The sequence below is a fragment of the Bombina bombina genome, chromosome 3, assembly GCF_027579735.1.
Source record: "Bombina bombina isolate aBomBom1 chromosome 3, aBomBom1.pri, whole genome shotgun sequence".
Classification (NCBI taxonomy): domain Eukaryota; kingdom Metazoa; phylum Chordata; class Amphibia; order Anura; family Bombinatoridae; genus Bombina; species Bombina bombina.
The window spans coordinates 506,990,803-507,017,230 of NC_069501.1; the positions used below are offsets into that span (position 1 = coordinate 506,990,803).

At 40.5% G+C, this 26,428-nt stretch overlaps 1 protein-coding gene across 1 annotated transcript in view; it reads left to right on the forward strand.

Annotated features, from left to right (window-relative positions):
- LOC128652409 (cadherin EGF LAG seven-pass G-type receptor 2-like) overlaps positions 1 to 26,428 on the forward strand; it is a 307,753-nt gene that overhangs the window by 49,220 nt on the left and 232,105 nt on the right. The window contains exons 3-5 of the mRNA XM_053705347.1: positions 9,184 to 9,203; positions 13,907 to 13,915; positions 17,224 to 17,600. Of these exons, the coding sequence (XP_053561322.1) occupies positions 9,184 to 9,203; positions 13,907 to 13,915; positions 17,224 to 17,600 (406 nt within the window). The remainder of the gene's footprint in view (positions 1 to 9,183; positions 9,204 to 13,906; positions 13,916 to 17,223; positions 17,601 to 26,428) is intronic.

Consider the following 26,428-nt stretch of genomic DNA (forward strand, 5'->3'; position numbering starts at 1 on the left):
TATGTCAGGGCAACAAAAAGACCTAAAGACCCCCATGGCCCCTTGTTTTAACACCCGGAAGACTCTGTTTCAAATAAAACCCATATTATTATGTAAGTCTGGGTCTAGTACCATACCATTTCAGAACACATTGTTATATTGTATTACTGGGGGCTTTTTGGGTTTAAACATCTATGAGGTTGCATATCTTAATATCCCTATGCCATTTAGTGTTGTCCCTAGAAAATTTTGCCCGCCATGTGAAGTAGCTGTGTATCAGTGCAGGAAGAAAGCATTCGCTGGACGTTTCCATTTAAAATATAACTTTTAATGTCACAGGGTAGAAATCATGCATTTCGGAACCTTCAGTGTTAAGTCCTGATCATGTATTTTGTATTCATTTGATAAAGGAACCGGACTAGTTCTGAAACATCATGATTTTTACCCTGTGACAATAAAAGTTATATTTTATATGGAAACGTCCAGCGAGTGCTTTCTTCCTGCACTGATATACTGCTATCTCAGTTAGCACCATGGCAGCTGAATCTACTTATGAGGAGTGCACACCATTTTGGATATATATATATATATGTGTGTGTGTATAAAAAAAACAGAATTTATGTTTACCTGATAAATTACTTTCTCCAACGGTGTGTCCGGTCCACGGCGTCATCCTTACTTGTGGGATATTCTCTTCCCCAACAGGAAATGGCAAAGAGCCCAGCAAAGCTGGTCACATGATCCCTCCTAGGCTCCGCCTACCCCAGTCATTCGACCGACGTAAAGGAGGAATATTTGCATAGGAGAAACCATATGATACCGTGGTGACTGTAGTTAAAGAAAATAAATTATCAGACCTGATTAAAAAACCAGGGCGGGCCGTGGACCGGACACACCGTTGGAGAAAGTAATTTATCAGGTAAACATAAATTCTGTTTTCTCCAACATAGGTGTGTCCGGTCCACGGCGTCATCCTTACTTGTGGGAACCAATACCAAAGCTTTAGGACACGGATGAAGGGAGGGAGCAAATCAGGTCACCTAAATGGAAGGCACCACGGCTTGCAAAACCTTTCTCCCAAAAATAGCCTCAGAAGAAGCAAAAGTATCAAACTTGTAAAATTTGGTAAAAGTGTGCAGTGAAGACCAAGTCGCTGCCCGACATATCTGATCAACAGAAGCCTCGTTCTTGAAGGCCCATGTGGAAGCCACAGCCCTAGTGGAATGAGCTGTGATTCTTTCAGGAGGCTGCCGTCCGGCAGTCTCATAAGCCAATCTGATGATGCTTTTAATCCAAAAAGAGAGAGAGGTAGAAGTTGCTTTTTGACCTCTCCTTTTACCAGAATAAACGACAAACAAGGAAGATGTTTGTCTAAAATCCTTTGTAGCATCTAAATAGAATTTTAGAGCGCGAACAACATCCAAATTGTGCAACAAACGTTCCTTCTTTGAAACTGGATTCGGACACAAAGAAGGCACGACTATCTCCTGGTTAATGTTTTTGTTAGAAACAACTTTCGGAAGAAAACCAGGTTTAGTACGTAAAACCACCTTATCTGCATGGAACACCAGATAAGGAGGAGAACACTGCAGAGCAGATAATTCTGAAACTCTTCTAGCAGAAGAAATTGCAACCAAAAACAAAACTTTCCAAGATAATAACTTAATATCAACGGAATGTAAGGGTTCAAACGGAACCCCCTGAAGAACTGAAAGAACTAAGTTGAGACTCCAAGGAGGAGTCAAAGGTTTGTAAACAGGCTTGATTCTAACCAGAGCCTGAACAAAGGCTTGAACATCTGGCACAGCTGCCAGCTTTTTGTGAAGTAACACAGACAAGGCAGAAATCTGTCCCTTCAAGGAACTTGCAGATAATCCTTTCTCCAATCCTTCTTGAAGAAAGGATAGAATCTTAGGAATTTTTACCTTGTCCCAAGGGAATCCTTTAGATTCACACCAACAGATATATTTTTTCCATATTTTGTGGTAAATTTTTCTAGTTACAGGCTTTCTGGCCTGAACAAGAGTATCAATAACAGAATCTGAGAACCCTCGTTATGATAAGATCAAGCGTTCAATCTCCAAGCAGTCAGTTGGAGTGAGACCAGATTCGGATGTTCGAACGGACCTTGAACAAGAAGGTCTCGTCTCAAAGGTAGCTTCCATGGTGGAGCCGATGACATATTCACCAGATCTGCATACCAAGTCCTGCGTGGCCACGCAGGAGCTATCAAGATCACTGATGCCCTCTCCTGATTGATCCTGGCTACCAGCCTGGGGATGAGAGGAAACGGCGGGAATACATAAGCTAGTTTGAAGGTCCAAGGTGCTACTAGTGCATCTACTAGAGTCGCCTTGGGATCCCTGGATCTGGACCCGTAGCAAGGAACCTTGAAGTTCTGACGAGAGGCCATCAGATCCATGTCTGGAATGCCCCACAGTTGAGTAATTTGGGCAAAGATTTCCGGATGGAGTTCCCACTCCCCCGGATGTAATGTCTGACGACTCAGAAAATCCGCTTCCCAATTTTCCACTCCTGGGATGTGGATTGCAGACAGGTGGCAGGAGTGAGTCTCCGCCCATTGAATGATTTTGGTCACTTCTTCCATCGCCAGGGAACTCCTTGTTCCCCCCTGATGGTTGATGTACGCAACAGTCGTCATGTTGTCTGATTGAAACCGTATGAACTTGGCCTTTGCTAGCTGAGGCCAAGCCTTGAGAGCATTGAGTATCGCTCTCAGTTCCAGAATATTTATCGGTAGAAGAGATTCTTCCCGAGACCAAAGACCCTGAGCTTTCAGGGGTCCCCAGACCGCGCCCCAGCCCATCAGACTGGCGTCGGTCGTGACAATGACCCACTCTGGCCTGCGGAAGTTCATCCCTTGTGACAGGTTGTCCAGGGACAGCCACCAACGGAGTGAATCTCTGGTCCTCTGATTTACTTGTATCGTCGGAGACAAGTCTGTATAGTCCCCATTCCACTGACTGAGCATGCACAGTTGTAATGGTCTTAGATGAATGCGCGCAAAAGGAACTATGTCCATTGCCGCTACCATCAAACCTATTACTTCCATGCACTGCGCTATGGAAGGAAGAGGAACGGAATGAAGTATTTGACAAGAGTTTAGAAGTTTTGTTTTTCTGGCCTCTGTCAGAAAAATCTTCATTTCTAAGGAGTCTATTATTGTTCCCAAGAAGGGAACCCTTGTTGACGGAGATAGAGAACTCTTTTCTACGTTCACTTTCCATCCGTGAGATCTGAGAAAGGCCAGGACTATGTCCGTGTGAGCCTTTGCTTGAGGAAGGGACGACGCTTGAATCAGAATGTCGTCCAAGTAAGGTACTACTGCAATGCCCCTTGGTCTTAGCACCGCTAGAAGGGACCCTAGTACCTTTGTGAAAATCCTTGGAGCAGTGGCTAATCCGAAAGGAAGTGCCACGAACTGGTAATGCTTGTCCAGAAATGCGAACCTTAGGAACCGATGATGTTCCTTGTGGATAGGAATATGTAGATACGCATCCTTTAAATCCACCGTGGTCATGAATTGACCTTCCTGGATGGAAGGAAGAATTGTTCGAATGGTTTCCATTTTGAACGATGGAACCTTGAGAAACTTGTTTAGGATCTTGAGATCTAAGATTGGTCTGAACGTTCCCTCTTTTTTGGGAACTACGAACAGATTGGAGTAGAACCCCATCCCTTGTTCCCCTAATGGAACAGGATGAATCACTCCCATTTTTAACAGGTCTTCTACACAATGTAAGAATGCCTGTTTTTTCATGTGGTCTGAAGACAATTGAGACCTGTGGAACCTCCCCCTTGGGGGAAGCCCCTTGAATTCCAGAAGATAACCTTGGGAGACTATTTCTAGTGCCCAAGGATCCAGAACATCTCTTGCCCAAGCCTGAGCGAAGAGAGAGAGTCTGCCCCCCACCAGATCCGGTCCCGGATCGGGGGCCAACATTTCATGCTGTCTTGGTAGCAGTGGCAGGTTTCTTGGCCTGCTTTCCCTTGTTCCAGCCTTGCATTGGTCTCCAGGCTGGCTTGGCTTGAGAAGTATTACCCTCTTGCTTAGAGGACGTAGCACTTGGGGCTGGTCCGTTTCTACGAAAGGGACGAAAATTAGGTTTATTTTTGGCCTTGAAAGACCTATCCTGAGGAAGGGCGTGGCCCTTACCCCCAGTGATATCAGAGATAATCTCTTTCTTTTCGCCGCTAACCTAGCCAATTGCAAAGTGGCGTCTAGGGTGAAAGAATTAGCCAATTTGAGAGCACGGATTCTGTCCATAATCTCCTCATAAGGAGGAGAATCACTAGTGATCGCCTTTTCTAGCTCATCGAACCAGAAACACGCGGCTGTAGTGACAGGGACAATGCATGAAATTGGTTGTAGAAGGTAACCTTGCTGAACAAACATCTTTTTAAGCAAACCTTCTAATTTTTTATCCATAGGATCTTTTAAAGCACAACTATCTTCTATGGGTATAGTGGTGCGTTTGTTTAAAGTAGAAACCGCCCCCTCGACCTTGGGGACTGTCTGCCATAAGTCCTTTCTGGGGTCGACCATAGGAAACAATTTTTTAAATATGGGGGGAGGGACGAAAGGTATACCGGGCCTTTCCCATTCTTTATTTACAATGTCCGCCACCCGCTTGGGTATAGGAAAAGCTTCTGGGGGCCCCGGGACCTCTAGGAACTTGTCCATTTTACATAGTTTCTCTGGGATGATCAAATTCTCACAATCATCCAGAGTGGATAACACCTCCTTAAGCAGAGCGCGGAGATGTTCCAACTTAAATTTAAATGTAATCACATCAGGTTCAGCTTGTTGAGAAATTTTCCCTGAATCTGAAATTTCTCCCTCAGACAAAACCTCCCTGGCCCCCTCAGACTGGTGTAGGGGCCCTTCAGAAACAATATCATCAGCGTCCTCATGCTCTTCAGTATTATCTAAAACAGAGCAGTCGCGCTTACGCTGATAAGTGGGCATTTTGGCTAAAATGTTTTTGATAGAATTATCCATTACAGCCGTTAATTGTTGCATAGTAAGGAGTATTGGCGCGCTAGATGTACTAGGGGGCTCCTGAGTGGGCAAGACTGGTGTAGACGAAGGAGGGGATGATGCAGTACCATGCTTACTCCCCTCACTTGAGGAATCATCTTGGGCATCATTTTCTCTAAATTTTGTGTCACATAAATCACATCTATTTAAATGAGAAGGAACCTTGGCTTCCCCACATTCAGAACACAGTCTATCTGGTAGTTCAGACATGTTAAACAGGCATAAACTTGATAACAAAGTACAAAAAACGTTTTAAAATAAAACCGTTACTGTCACTTTAAATTTTAAACTGAACACACTTTATTACTGCAATTGCGAAAAAGTATGAAGGAATTGTTCAAAATTCACCAAAATTTCACCACAGTGTCTTAAAGCCTTAAAAGTATTGCACACCAAATTTGGAAGCTTTAACCCTTAAAATAAGCCGTTTTTATCTTTAACCCCTTTACAGTCCCTGGTATCTGCTTTGCTGAGACCCAACCAAGCCCAAAGGGGAATACGATACCAAATGACGCCTTCAGAAAGTCTTTTCTATGTATCAGAGCTCCTCACACATGCGACTGCATGTCATGCTTCTCAAAAACAAGTGCGCAATACCGGCGCGAAAATGAGACTGCCTATGATTAGGGAAAGCCCCTAGAGAATAAGGTGTCCAAAACAGTGCCTGCCGATATTATTTTACAAAATACCCAGATTAAAATGATTCCTCAAGGCTAAATATGTTTATATATGAATCGATTTAGCCCAGAAAATGTCTACAGTCTTAAAAAGCCCTTGTGAAGCCCTTATTTATTGTCTGTAATAAAAATGGCTTACCGGATCCCATAGGGAAAATGACAGCTTCCAGCATTACATCGTCTTGTTAGAATGTGTCATACCTCAAGCAGTAAAATTCTGCTCACTGTTCCCTCAACTGAAGTTAATTCCTCTCAACAGTCCTGTGTGGAACAGCCATCGATTTTAGTAACGGTTGCTAAAATCATTTTCCTCTTACAAACAGAAATCTTCATCTCTTTTCTGTTTCAGAGTAAATAGTACATACCAGCACTATTTTAAAATAACAAACTCTTGATTGAATAATAAAAACTACAGTTAAACACTAAAAAACTCTAAGCCATCTCCGTGGAGATGTTGCCTGTACAACGGCAAAGAGAATGACTGGGGTAGGCGGAGCCTAGGAGGGATCATGTGACCAGCTTTGCTGGGCTCTTTGCCATTTCCTGTTGGGGAAGAGAATATCCCACAAGTAAGGATGACGCCGTGGACCGGACACACCTATGTTGGAGAAACAACTTTTTAAATTATGGTGAGGTGAAAACTGAGATTAAATCCTCCACTGTGCACAAGATGTAAAGAGAATAACATGTGTAGCCCATAAGTCAGAAGGCTTGTTTTTCCCACAGAAGACCTCTGGGTACATTGTTTCCAATGAAACGAAGGATTCGGGTTAAGACATGCGAATGAGGTTCGCAATGACTCATTTTGCTACTTCAGTCTGCTTTTAGTCAGATCTCCTTTAAGCCATAACATTGCTGTATACACAGCTTTTAAGCTTAGGCGGTTTTATTACAGTGATTCAGAACTATCCCAAGACAGCTGTTTCATGTTTTTTTGCAACTCATCAGCTGGAAGCAGGTTAAATCACTTCTGGGTGAAGTTGATTCCTTAGCGAAAAATAAACTTTTAATTTTAAAATTAAGCTGTGTATACAGCAATGATGTTAAAAGGAATCTGCCTAAAAGCAGTCTCTCTCTCTCCTCTCTCTCCTCTCTCTCTCTCTCTCTCTCTCTCTTCTCTCTCTTCTCTCTCTGCTCTCTCTCTTCTCTCTCTTCTCTCTCTCTCTTCTCTCTCTCCTTCTCTCTCTCCTTCTCTCTCTCTTCTCTCTCTCTCCTTTCTCTCTCTTTCTCTCTTCTTTCTCTCTCCTTTCTCTCTCTTTCTCTCCTTTCTCTCTCTTTCTCTTGTTTTCCTCTCTCTCTTTCTCTCTCTCTTTTTATCTTGCTCTCTTTCTCTCTCTCTCTCTCTCTTTTTCTCTTTCTCTCTCTCTTTTTCTCTTTCTCTCTCTCTCTCTCTCTCTCTCTTTCTCTCTCTCTTTTCATGGCTTGTAAATGGGAAAAAAACAAAAGCAGTTAGTATTAGCAATTGCTTTCTGCCATCTTGTAGCTTGTGAATCATTGCATCATGTGACAGAAGCTGCGCTCTTGGAGTGCAGTTTTTTTCACATTGCGTTTTTTTTCACATTGCGTTTTTTTTCACATTGCGTTTTCTCCTACATTGGTGTGTCCGGTCCACGGCTTCATCCTTACTTGTGGGAATATTCTCTTCCCCAACAGGAAATGGCAAAGAGAGCACAGCAAAAGCTGCCCATATAGCCCCCCCTCTGGCTCCGCCCCCCAGTCATTCTCTTTGCCGCTCTGAACAAGTAGCATCTCCACGGGGATGGTAAAGAGTATGTGGTGTTAGTTGTAGTTTTATTTCTTCTATCAAGAGTTTGTTATTTTAAAATAGTGCCGGTTTGTACTATTTACTCTACAACAGAAAGTGATGAAGAGTATGATTTTAGCAACAGTAACTAAAATCCATTGCTGTTCCCACGCAGGACTGTTGAGCCCAGAGAACTTCAGTTGGGGGGAACAGTTTGCAGACTTTTCTGCTCCAGGTATGACTAGTCTCTTTTCTAACAAGACATAGTAATGCTAGAAGACTGTCATTTCCCTTTTGGGATCGGTAAGCCATTTTCTTAGACTCATAACAGAATGAAGGCTTATAAATGGGCTATATACTGGTTGACACTATTGTGGGCTAAATCGATTCATTTATATAATATTTATATGATTTTTGGAGTGTTTTGAGACTTGGAAACACTTTTGGGAACGTTTTATTACGCCTGGCAGTGTGTTAGACACCTAATCTAGTCAGGAAGGCCCCTTCACTCTGGTATGCAGAGGGAGGAAGCCTCATTTTCGCGCCTTAATTGCGCAGTTACTTCTGGAAGCAGTGCATGCAGCTTCATGTGAGAGGGTCCTGTGGCCACAAAAACGATTCTAAGAGGCTTATTTCTGTGGTGAATAACCCCAAAGGAAGGTAAAGCCGCAGCAAAAGGCTGTGGCAGGGACTGTAGTGGGTTTAAACTGCTAAATTGAACAATTAGCTCCGGTTTGCTCATTTAAGGGGTTAAAGACTTGAAATTTGGTGTGCAATACTTTCAAAGCATTAAGACACTAGGGTGCAAATTTCGTAAAGATCGGATAATTCCTTCATAGTTTTTCAAACATTCAGAAATAAAGCGTACTCTGTTTATTATTTAAAGAGACAGTAACGGTTTTGTTTAAAAACGTTTTTTTTTGCATTAATAGCCTGACTAAGTCTGTCTAACATGTCTGTACCTTCAGATAGATTATGTTCTGTGTGTATGGAGGCCAAGGTGATTCCCCCTTTAAATGTATGTGAAAATTGTGCCATGGCGTCCAAACATTATTCCTGTCACCACGGCGGCGTCTTTTTGGTTCGAGGAACTAGAAAATTCGCTCAATAAGGAGACTCCATATGAGGAAGTCATGGACAGAATTCACGCACTAAAGTTGGCTAATTCCTTTATTTTAGATGCCGCTTTGCAATTGGCGAAATTAGCGGTGAAAAATTCAGGTTTTGCAATTGTGGCACGCAGAGCGCTTTGGCTAAAATCTTGGTCGGCGGATGTGTCATCCAAGACAAAATTGCTTAATATTCCTTTCAAAGGTAAGACCCTTTTTGGGCCAGAATTGAAGGAGATTATTTCAGACATCACTGGGGGAAAGGGCCATGCCCTCCCACTGGATAGGCCTTTCAAGGCTAAGAACAAATCTAATTTTCGTTCCTTTCGCAACTTCAGGAACGGACCGTCTCCTAACTCTGCAGCCTCTAGACAAAAGAGGGTAATGCTTCCCAGGCTAAGCCAGCATGGAAACCAATGCAAGGCTGGAACAAGGGTAAACAGGCCAAGAAGCCTGCTGCTGCTACCAAGACAGCATGAAGGGGTAGCCCCCGATCCGGGACCGGATCTAGTAGGGGGCAGACTTTCTCTCTTTGCTCAGGCTTGGGCAAGAGATGTTCAGGATCCCTGGGCACTAGAAATAGTCTCTCAGGGTTATCTTCTAGAATTCAAGGAACTTCCTCCAAGGGGAAGGTTCCACATGTCTCGCTTATCTTCAGACCAGATAAAGAGACAGGCATTCTTACATTGCGTAGGAAATCTATTAAAGATGGGAGTGATACACCCAGTTCCAACAGTGGAACAAGGTCAGGGGTTTTACTCAAACCTGTTTGTAGTTCCCAAAAAAGAGGGAACTTTCAGACCAATTCTGGATTTAAAAATCTAAACAAATTCCTCAGAGTTCCAGCGTTCAAAATGGAAACCATTCGAACACTTTTACCAACAATCCAGGAGGGTCAATACATGACTACCGTGGATTTAAAGGATGCGTACCTACATATCCCTATCCACAAAGATCATCATCAGTTCCTAAGGTTCGCCTTTCTGGACAAACATTACCAGTTTGTGTCTCTTCCATTCGGTTTAGCCACTGCTCCCAGAATTTTCACAAAGGTGCTAGGGTCCCTTCTAGCGGTTCTAAGACCGAGGGGCATTGCAGTGGCACCTTACCTAGAAGACATCCTAATCCAAGCGTCGTCCCTTTCCAGATCAAGGGCTCATACAGACATTGTATTAGCTTTTCTCAGGTCTCACGGGTGGAAGGTGAACATAGAAAAGAGTTTCCTGTCCCCGTCTACAAGAGTTCCTTTTCTGGGAACAATAATAGATTCTGTAGAAATGAAGATTTTTCTGACAGAGGTCAGAAAATTAAAGCTTCTAAAGGCTTGTCAAGTTCTTCAATCTATTCCTCAGCCTTCCATAGCTCAGTGCATGGAAGTAATAGGTTTAATGGTTGCAGCAATGGACGTGGTTCCTTTTGCTCGAATTCATCTAAGACCATTGTAACTGTGCATGCTCAGACAGTGGAATGGGGATTATGCAGACTTGTCTCCCCAGATTCAAGTAGACCAGTTAACCAGAGACTCACTCCGTTGGTGGTTGACTCAGGATCACCTGTCTCAGGGAATGAGTTTCCGCAGACCAGAGTGGGTCATTGTCACGACCGACGCCAGTCTATTAGGCTGGGGCGCGTTCTGGGACTCCCTGAAAGCTCAGGGTCTATGGTCTCGGGAAGAGTCTCTTCTCCCGATAAACATCCTGGAACTGAGAGCGATATTCAATGCGCTCCGGGCTTGGCCTCAACTAGCGAAGGCCGGATTCATAAGATTTCAGTCGGACAACATGACGACTGTAGCTTACATCAATCATCAGGGAGGAACAAAGAGTTCCTTGGCAATGAGAGAGGTATCCAAGATCATAAAATGGGCGGAGGATCACTCCTGCCATCTATCTGCAATTCACATCCCAGGAGTAGACAACTGGGAGGCGGATTATTTGAGTCGTCAGACTTTCCATCCGGGGGAGTGGGAACTCCACCCGGAGGTCTTTGCCCAGTTAACTCAATTATGGGGCATTCCAGACATGGATCTGATGGCGTCTCGTCAGAACTTCAAGGTTCCTCGCTACGGGTCCAGATCCAGGGATCCCAAGGCGACACTGGTGGATGCATTAGTGGCGCCTTGGTCGTTCAACCTAGCTTATGTGTTTCCACCATTTCCTCTCCTTCCCAGGCTCGTAGCCAGGATCAAACAGGAGAAGGCCTTGGTGATTCTGATATTGGACTTGGTATGCAGACCTGGTGAATATGTCATCGGCTCCACCATGGAAGCTACCTTTGAGACAGGATCTTCTAGTACAAGGTCCATTCGAACATCCAAATCTAGTCTCTCTGCAGTTGACTGCTTGGAAATTGAACACTTGATTTTATCTAAGCGTGGGTTTTCAGATTCAGTTATAGATAGTCTGGTCCAAGCCAGAAAACCTGTGACTAGGAAAATTTACCATAAAATATGGAAAAAATATATCTGTTGGTGTGAATCCAAGGGATTCTCTTGGAGTAAAATTAAAATTCCTAAGATTCTTTCCTTTCTCCAAGAGGGTTTGGATAAAGGGTTGTCAGCGAGTTCTCTAAAAGGACAAATATCTGCTTTGTCTGTTTTGTTACACAAACGCCTGGCAGCTGTGCCAGATGTACAAGCTTTTGTACAGGCCTTAGTCAGAATCAAGCCTGTTTACAGACCCATGACTCCTCCATGGAGTCTAAATTTAGTTCTTTCAGTTCTTCAAGGGGTTCCGTTTGAACCTCTACATTCCATAGATATTAAGTTACTATCTTGGAAAGTTCTGTTTTTGGTTGCTATTTCTTCAGCTAGAAGAGTTTCTGAATTGTCTGCTTTGCAGTGTGATCCACCCTATCTGGTATTCCATGCAGATAAGGTTGTTTTGCGTACCAAACCTGGTTTTCTTCCAAAAGTGGTTTCCAACAGGAATATTAACCAGGAAATAGTTGTTCCTTCTCTGTGTCCGAATCCAGTTTCGAAGAAGGAACGTTTGTTACACAATTTAGATGTGGTCCGTGCTTTAAAATTCTATTTAGATGCAACAAAGGATTTCAGACAGACTTCATCTTTATTTGTCGTTTATTCTGGTAAGAGGAGAGGACAGAAAGCTACTGCAACCTCTCTTTCTTTTTGGCTGAAGAGCATCATCCGATTGGCTTATGAGACTGCCGGACGGCAGCCTCCTGAACGAATTACAGCTCACTCTACTAGAGCTGTGGCTTCCACATGGGCCTTCAAGAACGAGGCTTCTGTTGATCAGATATGTAAGGCAGCGACTTGGTCTTCTCTGCACACTTTTGCCAAATTTTACAAATTCAATACTTATGCTTCTTCGGAGGCTATTTTTGGGAGAAAGGTTTTGCAAGCCGTGGTGCCTTCCGTTTAGGTAACCTGACTTGTTCCCTCCCTTCATCCGTGTCCTAAAGCTTTGGTATTGGTTCCCACAAGTAAGGATGAAGCCGTGGACCGGACACACCAATGTAGGAGAAAACAGAATTTATGCTTACCTGATAAATTTCTTTCTCCTACGGTGTGTCTGGTCCACGGCCCGCCCTGGCTTTTAGTCAGGTTTCAAATTTTTTCTTTCTATACACTACAGTCACCACGGCACCCTATGGTTTCTCCTTTTTCTCCTAACCGTCGGTCGAATGACTGGAAGGCGGAGCCAGAGGGGGGGCTATATGGGCAGCTTTTGCTGTGCTCTCTTTGCCATTTCCTGTTGGGGAAGAGAATATTCCCACAAGTAAGGATGAAGCCGTGGACCGGACACACCGTAGGAGAAAGAAATTTATCAGGTAAGCATAAATTCTGTTTTTTCCGGCTTGGTTTTGGAAATAAGCACAAACGCATCACAAACAAATGATATATTTGCTTTTTAAAATGTGATAACATGGATTGTGAAGTGGGAGGGGATTGATCAGATATAATGCTCAAGATTTCCAAAACCAAACCGGTGTTCTGTTAAGGGACCAAACTTTTCAAAAGAGCGAACCATGTCACTTCATGTGACGTTACATCAGCTGTTGTACACAATTTGCCCCTAATGCGCATGCGTGCCAGCGTCATCACATACCTGGCCGCTTACGACATTGCAAAATGGATCTTCCAACACAAGCAGTGGCAATAGCCGAGTGGCTGTTTGTCATGCAGGGACCAATAAACAGCGTTCAATAAACCCCCCATTTGTGATAGAAAATCCCATGCATGCGCTATAGAAAGGCTTCTCAATTTCACAACTCTAAATAGTTTCACAGTGACGTATGGGCCAGGTATGTGATGACGCTGGCACGCATGCGCATTTGGGGCAAAATGTGTACAAGAGCTGATGTAAAGTCACAGGAAGTGACATGGTTCGCTCTTTTGAAAAGTTCGGTCCCTTAACAGAACACCGGCACAAATATAATTTTTTTTAGCACAAATCAGCAGAAACTCAACACAAACGAATGGTATATTTGTTTTTAAAATTGAATAATGCGTGGTGCAAAGTGGGTGGAGTTTGATCATATATAATTCTCAATATTTCCAAAATGAAACTGGCACAATCGTTCATTTTGCTGCACAAACACAGCACAAACAAATGGTATATTTGCTTTTAAAATGTAATAATGTGGAGTGCAACGTTGGCACAGTTTGATCATATATAATGTATATAAAGCTTAAAGGGGCATGAAACCCAAATGTTTTCATTCATGATTTAGAAAGAGCATGCGATTTTAAACAATTTTCCATTTTACTTCTATTATCTAATTTGCTTCATTCTCTTGATATCCTTTGTTGAAAAATATATCTAGATAGGCTCAGTGGCTGCACATAGATGCCTCGTGTGATTGGCTCAACCATGCGCATTGCTATTTCTTCAACAAAGGATATCTTAAGAATAAAGCAAATTAAATAGAAGTCAATTGGAATGTTGTTTAAAATTGTATTCTCTATCTGAATCATGAAAGAAACATTTTGGGTTTCATGTCCCTTTAATATCTCAAATGAAACTGTCACAAATGTTAACTTTTGCAGCACAAATCTGCACAAACACAGCACAAAAGAATGTTAAAAATTCACATTTTAAAAACATGGAGTGCCAACTTTACACATCTGAACAAAAAAACGAACTGTTATAATGGGAAAAAAAACAAATCAACACAAATAAAAAATTTAACGGCACAAACACAGCACTTACCAACCAGCCCTGTTTCATGTGTTTGGCTGTTGTACAGTGGATGGGTGACCTTTATTAAATCGTTAATAAATAAAAAAAACAAAAAAGAATAGAGATTTAAACGGCACAAGCACAACACTAACCAACCAGCCTGGTTTCATGTCTTGTGGCTGCTGTAGGGGGGCTGGGTGACCTTTATTTAGGGCTAGATTACAAATGGCGCTATTTTGCGCTTCCGCAAGAGCACTAATTGCGCTAGTATTAAACTTTTTGTGCTTGTCGGATTGCGCTGGTATTATAAGTTAAAGGTTATCCCTCTCGCACTAACCAGACGATCGCAAACAGCTTACTTCTAGCACAATTAGACATGCAAACAATAACCTATTCCCCCATAAAAGTCAATGGAGAAAAAAAAACACCCAATTCGCTCGCAAATACGGTCTTATTTTCATATGCGCATACCCGATCGCTTTTTGTAATATACACGTCTGACATGAAAATATGAATATTGCATAAATATGCTTTAACATGTTTTTATCTACCTAACGACAAAGGCTCCAATGCATATATATATTTATGTTTTTATATTTGTGTATATGTCTGTAAATACATATGTACACATATAAATACATATGTATATATATATATATATACTGTATATGTGTATATATATATATATATATATATATACATACATACATGCATATCCATCGTTAGACATGTATATGAAGGTATCTTAATGTATCTTAATACAAATACATACTGAAAGAGAAGCTCTCTCTCAGGAATGAACTCCAGCTCAATAACTTGTTAGCGTGTTCTATGGCGATTTATCTTTAGCCCAATAATGTTTTTCAAAGAGACAAATGCTCCTCTGAACAAGGGTAATTGCAACCCCAGATGATTTTTTTGCGATTCCTTTAGGGCTTCGTCAGTGAGGTGCAGCTATATCCCTCTTGGCACATGGGACAAAGGGGCATATTTATCAATGTGCAAGCGGACATGATACGAAGTAGCGTATCATGTCTGCTGCACATCGATAAATACGCATACGCTTTCAGTATTTTGTCATTGCACCAGCAGTTCTTGTGAACAGCTGGTGCAATGCCGCCCCCTGCAGAATCGTGGCCAATCGGCCGCTAGCAGTGGGTGTGTTTTATTTATTGTGTGTTTTGATTTCTGTCTGCGGCCTCAGAGCAGGCGGTCAAGTTATGAAGCAGCGGCCTTTAGAACAAGGGGCATCAAGCTCTATACAGAACTTGATAAATATGCCCCAAAGAGTCCACATCTGTGTGAATTGCATGAACACTAAAGAAATAATGTTTTAAATGGACTTTTATTTATGGACTTTTATGTGAACGCAATTAATTTGTATTATGATAAATTCATTATGATGCGTTTTATTGTTGCATTTTATGAATGTTTTTATGAATTGAGTTGTATTAATTCTATATGAATAAGTTGTGCAAAACAAAACAGTCAGATACTGTACACATTAAGCTGCTAGTAACAGTGGCATTGCTTAGTTTGATCTTTTGAGGTCAATACTGTGATTTTAAATAGTATTTTGGAAGTTAGAGAGCAGTGCTTCCTGTTAGAGGCGGCCTTGTGAGATTCTTTACTTATAGCTCAGTGATCTGTCTTATATATATATATATATATATATATATATATATATATATATATATATATATATATATATATATATATATTATACCATATCCTGTGGCTCCTTTACTGCTTCTCTGCTGCTTTGTGTGACCACCTGCCCATTTGTGCTGCTGTCCTGATCTGATATGTGCGGTGAATTGAAGGCAATACCCAGTCCCATAGGGAATAAGGGGGAATTAATCTTTTGCTAGTGACCAAACCAAATAGCCTAGTTAATGAACATCAGATGAACAAAACAGAATTTTCAATGAATGACTTGTCAGAATGTAGCCACCAATTAGCAAGCGCTATCCAGGGTTCTGAACCAAAAATGGGCTGGCTCCTATGCTTACATCCCTGCCTTTTCAAATAAAGATACCAAGAGAATGAAGAAAAATAGATAATAGGAGTAAATTAGAAAATTGCTTAAAATTGCATGCTCCATCTTAATCATGAAAGAAAACATTTGGGTTCAGTAGTGTAGAATGATATAACATCTAGCACAAAGTTTACTGTCCCTTTAAGTAAAAGTAGTTTGGATTTAAAATGAAGTTGTTATACATCTGTACACTAGCCCTTCAAACTTGTTTTGAGTTATTTTGGATGTTTAGGCACAGCTATTAAAACACTGTTTTAACCATGAACAGTGTGTCAGTAAAGTTGCATGCAATGCCTCTGGGTGTCTGCACATTCACTAAGCCTTCAACCAGGAACCTGAATATTAAAACACTTTCTTTACCAGAGTCATGTTTATTGGCTAAAGGAACTGGTATAATAAACGCTCCAAGATATTTGGCTCCTTTACTCTCTTTGAGACCCATTTATCAAGCTCCCGAATGCTCTGAGCAGGCGGACAGAGATCGCCACAATTCAACCCGAATCTGCAGGGGGCGTGAGCTGCTGGTGCAATCCTGAATACGGAGAGCGTATTGCTCCCTGAATTCAGCGAGGTCTGTCGGACATGATCAGCACTGTCGGATCAGGTCCGACAGACCTTTGATTTATAGGCCTCTTTATATGCTTCTTGCCAACTCTGAGATAGTTCTCTTCAAATACTGTAAATCTTAGTTAAAGGGACAGTCGAGTCAAAATAAAACTTTCTTGATTTAGATAGGGCATGGAATTTTAAACACCTTTCCAATTTATTTTTATCATCAAATTTGCTTTGTTCTCTTGGTATTCATTTTGAAAGCTAAACCTAGTTAGGCTCAAACTGATTTCTAAACTGTTGAAGGCCGCCTCTTATCTCAGGGCATTTTTACAGTTTTTCACAGTTAAACACTGAGAGTTCATGTGTGCCATATAGATAACATTGTGCTCACTCCCATGGAGTTATTTATGAATCCGCACTGAATGGCTAAAATGCAAGTGTCAAAAGAACTGGGGATAAGGGGGCAGTCTGCAGAGGCGTAAATACAAGGTAATCACAGAGATAAAAAGTGTATTAATATAATAGTATTGGTTATACAAAACTAGAGAATGGGTAATAAAGGTATTTATCTTTTTAAACAGTAACATTTTTCAAGTAGACTGTCTCTTTAAATACTGATCATTTGAAGCAGATTATGTTCAGAGTATTATCACTAGCATTTGAACTCTGATATCTTTTTAAAAAAAATCTATATATTACCCAGTACAGTAGATGGTTAACTTACACTGTGACTAGAGATCTTTTGCAAGTTTTATTATTTCCTAATGTCTGTAATCTTTTCTTGTTAAGAGCTGCACAAGACAAATGCATTCTTTACTGTCTGCATACATGCTGCATTCTACATGTTAGGGCTACCTGTGTACTAGTGCAACACATTTTTTATAAGACATATCTTATTCTCTTACAGGTTCAAAGCCTTGATGGTGAATTTTTGCCCTCAGAAACCCTGCGTGAGTTGCTATATTTAAACCGTTCACTGTTGGCTGCCTTGGCACAACAAAGGGTACTACCATTTGATGACAATGTGTGCCTTAGAGAGCCCTGCCCCAACTACATGCTGTGTGTGTCTGCTCTCCGTTTTGATAGCTCTGCCCCATTCCTGGCTTCAGACACCTTGCTCTTTCGTCCAATCCTTCCTGTAGGAGGATTGCGTTGCCGCTGTCCAAGAGGCTTTGCTGGGGAGTACTGCGAGACAGAGGTGGACCTGTGCTACACAAGACCCTGTGGAGAACATGGTATATGCTGGAGCCATGAGGGTGGTTACATTTGCCAGTGCCAAGATGACTATACCGGTGAGATTTGATGTCAGACCTGAGAATGTATTGAAGGAATGTATTAATAAGTAGTATTTTTAGATTAGTTAGTAAAAAGTTAGAATTAAATGTTTGTGTAGAGCTTATGAGGTCTATTTATGAAGCATTGGATGCTGCCTCAGACCCACTCCGCTTCAGTTCCAGCTGAAGCGGAAGTTAAGAAGCAGCGGTCCTAAGACTGCTGCTTCTTAACTCGTTCGCCACCTCTGATACGATTGGGCTGATTGACACCCCCTGAATCTGCAGAGGGTGGTATTGCACCAGCAGTTCACAAGAACTGCTTGTGCTATGATAAATGCCGACAGCGTATGCTGTCGGCATTTATCGATGTGCGGCGGACATGATCCGCTATATCGGATCATGTCCGTCCGCACATTAATAAATGGACCCCTTTGTGTGGAACAATAAGATTCACTTTTGTTCTAAAATAATCTTTTTCCCCCATTGATATGTTTCTCCATCAATTTCATTATTCAGATAGAGCATGCCATTTTAAACAACTTTCCAATTTACTCCCATTAACAAAATGTGCACAGTCTTTTTATATTTAAACTTTTTGAGTCATCAGCTCCTACTGAGCATGTGCAAGAATAAGTTTGTATGCATTTGTGAATGGCTGATGGCTGTCACATGGTACGTGTATGCATTTGTGATTGGCTGATGGCTGTCACATGGTACAGGGGGAGTGGAAAAAGACATAACTTTTAAAATTGTCAGAAAAAAAAATCTACTACTCATTTGAAGTTCAGACTAAGTGCTATTGCATTGTCTTGTTATCTTGCATTTGTTGATTATGCAAATCTACTATGTTGACTGGTCCTTTTAATTTCCTGTTCCATCCATTTTCTTTATTCCTAACTCTTGTCCTCCCTCCAACCCATCCACTGTTTATATTGTCAATGCCTTTTTTGCTAAGCTACCTCTTTCTAGGATTTTCTTGCTATATATACTTTTTATTTTCACCTACCTTTGTAGCGCTCCCAAAAAAATAGGTTTTCCCCTGTAAGGGGAATGCATATAAACCCAACAGTATATATTTTCTTTGGTCTTCTGTGGTATTTGGTTCTTATTTTAGTCACACTTTGGGACAGCATACTTGTTTATTTGTTGGTTGAAGTTCATTATGTGCAGTGGAGGCTCCTCCATATGATCACAACCGCACGTGAGCCCCCTGGGGAAAAAAAGAAAGAAAATACATTTTTTGGCTGAATAAATATAATTTCTCCAATAGCCCCCCTATTGGAAAAATTATATTTAATCTGCCAAAAAAGGTTCCAGTCTACTGTCCAGTTTAATAATAAAAAAAAAAAAATCCTTTTATATACCTCTATACCTCTCTACCGCACATGAGGTAGAGAGGTATAGCCTGCTATAGCCCTTTGCACATTTTTTCTATGTGCCTGCTGCTCCGCCCATAACAGAGCCTATACCTTTGCTAATCGCACAATTTTTAGTGTGCGAGTTGGGCCATTTCTATGGGCGGGCAGCAGGGGGAGCCCCCAAGGCTAGGAACTAACTACAAGTTCCATAATGCATAGCCATTACTTAGCCAATGAGAGAGTGGTCTGGTGGTCAGGGAAGGAGGGGCTGCAGACTTGCGCGTGTGTGGAACAAACACTGGCACTGCTAATCAAGGTATGTCTCAATTTAAAGCCAATACCTGCTTGACTTAAAACCTATTGCAGTCTTCGTTATTCTCCATGATCGGCTACACTGAACTGCTCTACTTGCTGCTGTTGCAGTCTACACTCTCTATTTGTATGCTGTAATAAGATCTGGAGTGAGTTTTTGCCTAAGTAGATAATATGAAGATAAAGTAGTACTATCCTACTTTATCATCATATCTACTTAGGCAAAAACTCACTCCAGATCGTATTACAGCATAAAGATAGTGTAGACTGCAACAGCAGCGACCTAGCAAGTAGAGCGGTTCTGTCATACTCTGCAAGGGAGCAGGTTCAGGAATAAGGAGCTGTTGTGCAGAGGTGTCAGGTTTTGGGGTTAATGTTGTGTTTTGTCTGTGTGAGTCTTTCCTTTTAGGCATAATTAAACAGGTACAACGTTTTAGGAAATAAAGGAGATGGTTTTATTTATAGGATAAAGCAATGTCGAGATATGCAATTAGATAAGACAAGTCTATAGGTTGTAGTATAAGGCAGGAATACAGTTCTTTGTAATAACAGGCAGGAATGCAGAGCTTTCTAATAACAAACAGGATATTTGCATATTCTGTAGACTGGAACTGTGTAATAACACTCAGGAAAGCAGCGCTTTGTAATAACAAGCAGGAATGCAGAGCTTTGTAATAACAAACAGAATATTTGCATATGCTGTAGACGAACTGTGTAATAACACTCAGGAAAGCAGCGCTTTGTAATAACAAGCAGGAATGCAGCGCTTTGTAATAACAAACAGGATATTTGCATATGCTGTAGATTGGAACTTTGTAATAACACTCAGGAAAGCAGAGCTTTGTAATAACAAGCAGGAATGCAGCGCTTTGTAATAACAAACAGGATATTTGCATATGCTGTAGACTGGAACTGTGTAATAACACTCAGGAATGCAGGGCTTTGTAATAACAAACAGGATATTTGCATATGCTGTAGACTGGAACTTTGTAGAAACAAACAGGATATTTGCATAAACTGCAATTTGGCACTTTGTAGAAACAAACAGGATATTTGCATAGGCTGCAATTGGAACTTTGTAGAAACAAACAGGATATTTGCATAAACTGCAATTTGGAACTTTGTAGAAACAAACAGGATATTTGCATAAACTGCAATTGGAACTTTGTAGAAACAAACAGGATATTTGCATAAACTGCAATTTGGAACTTTGTAGAAACAAACAGGATATTTGCATAAACTGCAATTTGGAACTTTGTAGAAACAAACAGGATATTTGCATAGACTGCAATTGGAACTTTGTAGAAACAAACAGGATATTTGCATAAACTGCAATTTGGAACTTTGCAGAAACAAACAGGATATTTGCATAAACTGCAATTGGAACTTTGTAGAAACAAACAGGATATTTGCATAAACTGCAATTGGAACTTTGTAGAAACAAACAGGATATTTGCATAAACTGCAATTTGGAACTTTGTAGAAACAATCAGGATATTTGCATAAACTGCAATTTGAACTTTGTAGTATCAGGAAACAAGCAAGCAAAAGTACCTGAGTCAGTCCTTAGGAAAGAAAGTTTTAGGCAAGCTCAATTGCTAGGAAATCAGTCCAAAAATGAAACACAGTGCCAAGGGATTATCCAGAAGAGTAGTCAGTAGTTGAAGCAGAAATCAGGAACCAGGAAATCCAACAAATCTGTATTTCTCACAGGATACAGGAGCAGAGAGTCTTTCAGAGTATCACTCTTAATGTGAAAGCACAGAATTGCAAACAAACCTCCCAGATAAAGCAGGCTGCTGATTAAATGATTTCTTTCAGCTGGCAAGCAGGTGGAGCCAGAGAGCCAAAGTTGCAGCAAACAGAAAAACACAATATTCCTTTCCTGTGATCAAGCCATCTGGTGGCATAGTGGTAAAACAACAGGCTGGGAAATAACAGCTGCAGAAATAGAGACAGGTCCTAGGTTCAATTCTAGGCTGAACCCTGAAATGTTCAGTGTAGCCGATCAGGGAGAATTACAGCAGTGAAGATTTCTAAGATGGAAAAAGTTTTTACTACATTTGTTATGTATATTCTTTACTGATGCATAACAATTTTTTTTTAATTTTACATCTGTAGTCTAGGACTACAGATTTAAAATAAAAAAAAATGTATTTCTTAAATGTTATGCACCACTGCTACCTGCTGGCTGCAAGTAATATAGCAAGCACTATAATATGATTGTGTGTGAGGGTAATATATATATATATATATATATATATATATATATATATATGTGTGTGTGTGTGTGTGTGAATTGTGAAAAAAAAAACAGGCTGATATGATACATTTTGTTATATATATATATATATATATTCACATTATAGCCGTCTACACTTCTGAGTTATCCCTAGACGTTGTGGAGTCTTGGGCGTCTTCTTTACATTTCTAGTAGTCTAACATGGTCACTATGACAACCTAGTACTCGGTCTAGTCAGACGACAGGTGACGTCATCACACAGAGCCGGGTGTGTGCGTCTCAAACTTACTGTTTGCCATCTCTGACTGGATGCTTGCGCAGGTACACTGATATACCATATTATGTGACACAATAAGTAATATGCTGGATATCCAGGATCTGATGTACATTTATATCTGTATTCAGTTGACAATATGCAATGTTATATCAAGTTGATAACATGTAACGTAGTATCAACACTGCTATAGTTTGGGCATTAGACCGTGCGCATATGCAGTATCCTCTAAACCTGCCACAAGAAATTACGATTTACTTTGCTACTCTGGTTAATTTCATTTGATTGACAAAGATATGGTATGATTTAGTTTATGAACAGAGTTTGCTCACACATCGATCTTGTGTCCATTGGGCAGTGTGTGTATATATTAACTGTTCATATGTATACAACATATTAATGTATATATCACCATTACACCATACACATAGATTTAGTATATGTGTTAGGGGACACAATGGGATTTATTACACAGATGGGTTACATATTAGATATTTTGAGTATGTTGAATCTGTACTCTTTATATGCACTAACTATATTTTAGTAGGATTATTATACCTGACATGTTCTTTTTTAATATATGTTTCCTTCAAGTGTGGTTAAAACATATTGTCTGCATGATGAGCAGCTGTTAACACTTGCATTATATATGCTGTACACAGGGATTACTATGTTGTTGAGGATCACTATAGCAACCACTTTTGGTGCAATTTTCACTGGGAGGGTCTTGTTTGGCTTTATATTTTCAGTCACTGTTGGTTTGTGCTTGTCTGAGGAAGGGGAGTGTGTCCCCGAAACGTCACGCTTGATAATAAAGATTTGATTAAAAGACCAGTGAGTGCCTTCCTTCATCCTGTATATTTACCTGCTGGCACCAAGAATTTTGAAAGTGAGAGTGCTCTCTATCAATATATATATATATATATATATATATATATATATATAGAGAGAGAGAGAGAGAGAGAGAGAGAGAGAGAGAGAGAGAGAGAGAGAGAGAGAGAGAGAGAGAGAGAGAGAGAGAGAGAGAGAGAGAGAGAGAGAGAGAGAGAGAGAGAGAGAGAGAGAGAGAGAGAGAGAGAGAGAGAGAGAGAAAGAGAGTTGAGTTTCAGAGTTCAGCGCACATAGAATGGAGAAAAACAAAACCAAATTATGGTGCAGTATGTAAGTACTGGGCAATCAAAAACTAAAAGTGAGATTTAAATGTGCTCACCTTGTTTGACCTCAAACATGTGAGGTATGTTGGAAGCGTGGAGGGGATGTAATCCCTATCTGTGGTAAAGATGTTTCCAGCTGGTATGCAGAAACTTTTGGCAGGTGGAAAACTTGATATGCCTGGAGTAGAAATGTGTTGGTATTTCAGACAAACTTCTCCTCTCTCAAGAGAGATACTTACATACTGCACCATAATTTGGTTTTGTTTTGTTTTTCTCCATTCTATGTGCGCTGAACTCTGAAACTCAACTCCATACCTTTTTCCTTCACATTCCATTTGATGATAGTGGAATATTCAGAAACTAGCTGCCATTGAAATATATCAGGAGGAACTAATTAGAGCAAAATAACCATTTGCAACATACACAGCGCAGATCAAGAAATACCTAAGCAATATATATATATATATTATATTATATTATATATAATATATATACATTAATATATAAGACTGAAAGCTATTGGGTATACACCCTTTAGCTCACCCTATAGAGCTACGGAGGTAGAGATAGGGTACTTAAATATTAATTAAGCACCTCTAAGTATCAATAAACTCTTTTATTCATATAGACAGCCAATCTCTTAAGGTGGAAGGGATCCCTAGTTCCCTCTAAGGATTAAATAAATACACAAGATGTATAGAGATAGCGCTATGAGAAATAGAGAACTTGAATCACTGAAATAGCTTAACTATGCTAATATCAAAGTACATACGTATTTGAGAGCTCAAAGTGCTAAAAACAACACTACAAAAGGCCACAGTGTACAATATCATATAACCTAAAGAGTCTCATACACAAAAATCACAAGATTATAATAATAATGATGATGATGATGAAAATCATTTGTTGCTAGTCCCCAATATAGCAAATGAAAAAGAAAAATAGTATTATACAGTTCAATTTTCTTCCTTAACTTGGTGTGTGTCCCCCTTTGGGTTTGCACTTACATAAAATTCCCCCAATCATATGAGGTAAGGATGATTCGGTAACGCTGGTAAGGATTAAGCCCTCTGGAGTGTGTAGTCACCGGTAGATAGAACTTTCTTTGCTGTAAATATCGTTTGCCTTTCTTGGTATTCTGGTAGATGGAAACTTTCGATCTCAATCACCATACCATAAAGAGAAACCAAAGAGAGATATATAGTGTAATACAGTTTTACAGATCCCAGCAAAAATTCATGGGGTCGATCCGATATAAATAGTCGCCCGCAAAAGCCGGCGACGCCAATATTTGCGCGGGTTTGGTATCACATATACGGCGTAACCTAGAAGTTACGCCCGTATATTTCTGCCGTCGCCCGCAGTTTTTTGGGCCATAGGCAGGTATACCAAACCCGCGCAGTTTGGTATCCAATATGCAGCGTAAGGACTTACGTGGCGAAAATGGAGAAAACTTACTCCATTTTCACCTCGCCACAAAAAGCAGCCGTAAGAAGCCTTACGCTGACTATTGGAGCCCCGTAACTCCCTAAACTAACTAGAAAATAAACCTAACACCTAACGCATGCGCAATGTCTATCTCCCTGTCAACCGCGATCTGCTAAAATAAACCTAACACCTAACGCATGCGCAATGTCTATCTCCCTGTCAACCGCGATCTGCTAAAATAAACCTAACACCTAACGCATGCGCAATGTCTATCTCCCTGTCAACCGCGATCCCCCCCCCCCCCCGAAATCCCTAATAAAGTTATTACCCCCTAAACCGCCGCTCCCGGACCCCGCCGCCATCTACATAAACTAACCCCCTACTGTGAGCCTCTAAAACCGCCGCCATCTACCTTATCTATCCCCTAATCTGACCCCTTACACCGCCGCCACCTATATAAAAATTATTAACCCCTAATCTAATCCCCCTATACCGCCGCCAGCTATATTAATATTATTAACCCCTAATGTAAGCCCCTTACACCGCCGCCATCTCTATTAAAATGATTAACCCCTAATTTAATCTACCTACCCCGCCGCCAGCTATGTTATCTATATTAACCCTAAGTATATTATAGTTAATATAGGTATTACATTATATATATTAACTATATTAACCCTAATTATATTAGGGTTAATATAGTTAATATAGTTACTATAGTATTTATATTAACTATATTAACTCTATCTAACCCTAACTAAATTTATATTAAATTAATCTCATTCATTTATAAACTAAAATATTCCTATTTAAATCTAAATACTTACCTATAAAATAAACCCTAAGATAGCTACAATATAATTAATAATTACATTGTAGCTATGTTAGGGTTAATATTTATTTTACAGGTAAATTGTTAATTATTTTAACTAGGTATAATAGATATTAAATAGTTATTAACTATTTAATATCTACCTAGTTAAAATAATTACCCAATTACCTGTAAAATAAATCCTAACCTAAGTTACAAATACACCTACACTATCAATAAATTTAATAAACTACAAACATCTATCTAAAAATACAATTAAATTAACTAAACTAAATTACAAAAAAAACCAAACACTAAATTACAAAAAATAAAAAAAAGATTACAAGATATTTAAGCTAATTACACCTATTCTAAGCCCCCTAATAAAATAATAAACCCCCAAAATAAAAAAAAATTCCCTGCCCTATTCTAAATTCAACAAATTTCAAAGCTCTTTACCTTACCAGCCCTTAAAAGGGCCTTTTGTGGGGCATGCCCCAAAGAATTCAGCTCTTTTGCATACAACAAATACAATACCCCCCCCCATTACAACCCACCACCCACATACCCCTATTCTAAACCCACCCAAACCCCCCTTAAAAAAGCCTAACACAACCCCCCTGAAGATCTCCCTACCTTGTCTTCACCACACCGGGCCGAACTCCTGATCCGATCCGGGCGATGTCTTCCTCCAAGCGGCAAAGAAGAATTCTTCCTCCGGCGATGTCATCCTCCAAGCGGCAAAGAAGAATTCTTCCTCCGGCGACGTCTTCCTCCAAGCGGCAGCAAAGTCTTCATTCTTCCGGCGGCATCTTCAATCTTCTTTCTTCGCTCCGCCGCCGCGGAGCATCCATCCCGGCCGACTGCTGAACTTGGAATGAGGTACCTTTAAATGACGTCATCCAAGATGGCGTCCGCCGAATTCCGATTGGCTGATAGGATTCTATCAGCCAATCGGAATTAAGTTAAAAAAATCTGATTGGCTGATTGAATCAGCCAATCAGATTCAAGTTCAATCCGATTGGCTGATCCAATCAGCCAATCAGATTGAGCTCGCACTCTATTGGCTGTTCCGATCAGCCAATAGAATGCGAGCTCAATCTGATTGGCTGATTGGATCAGCCAATCGGATTGAACTTGAATCTGATTGGCTGATTCAATCAGCCAATCAGATTTTTTTAACTTAATTCCGATTGGCTGATAGAATCCTCGGTGGAGCGAAGAAAGAAGATTGAAGATGCCGCCGGAAGAATGAAGACTTTGCTGC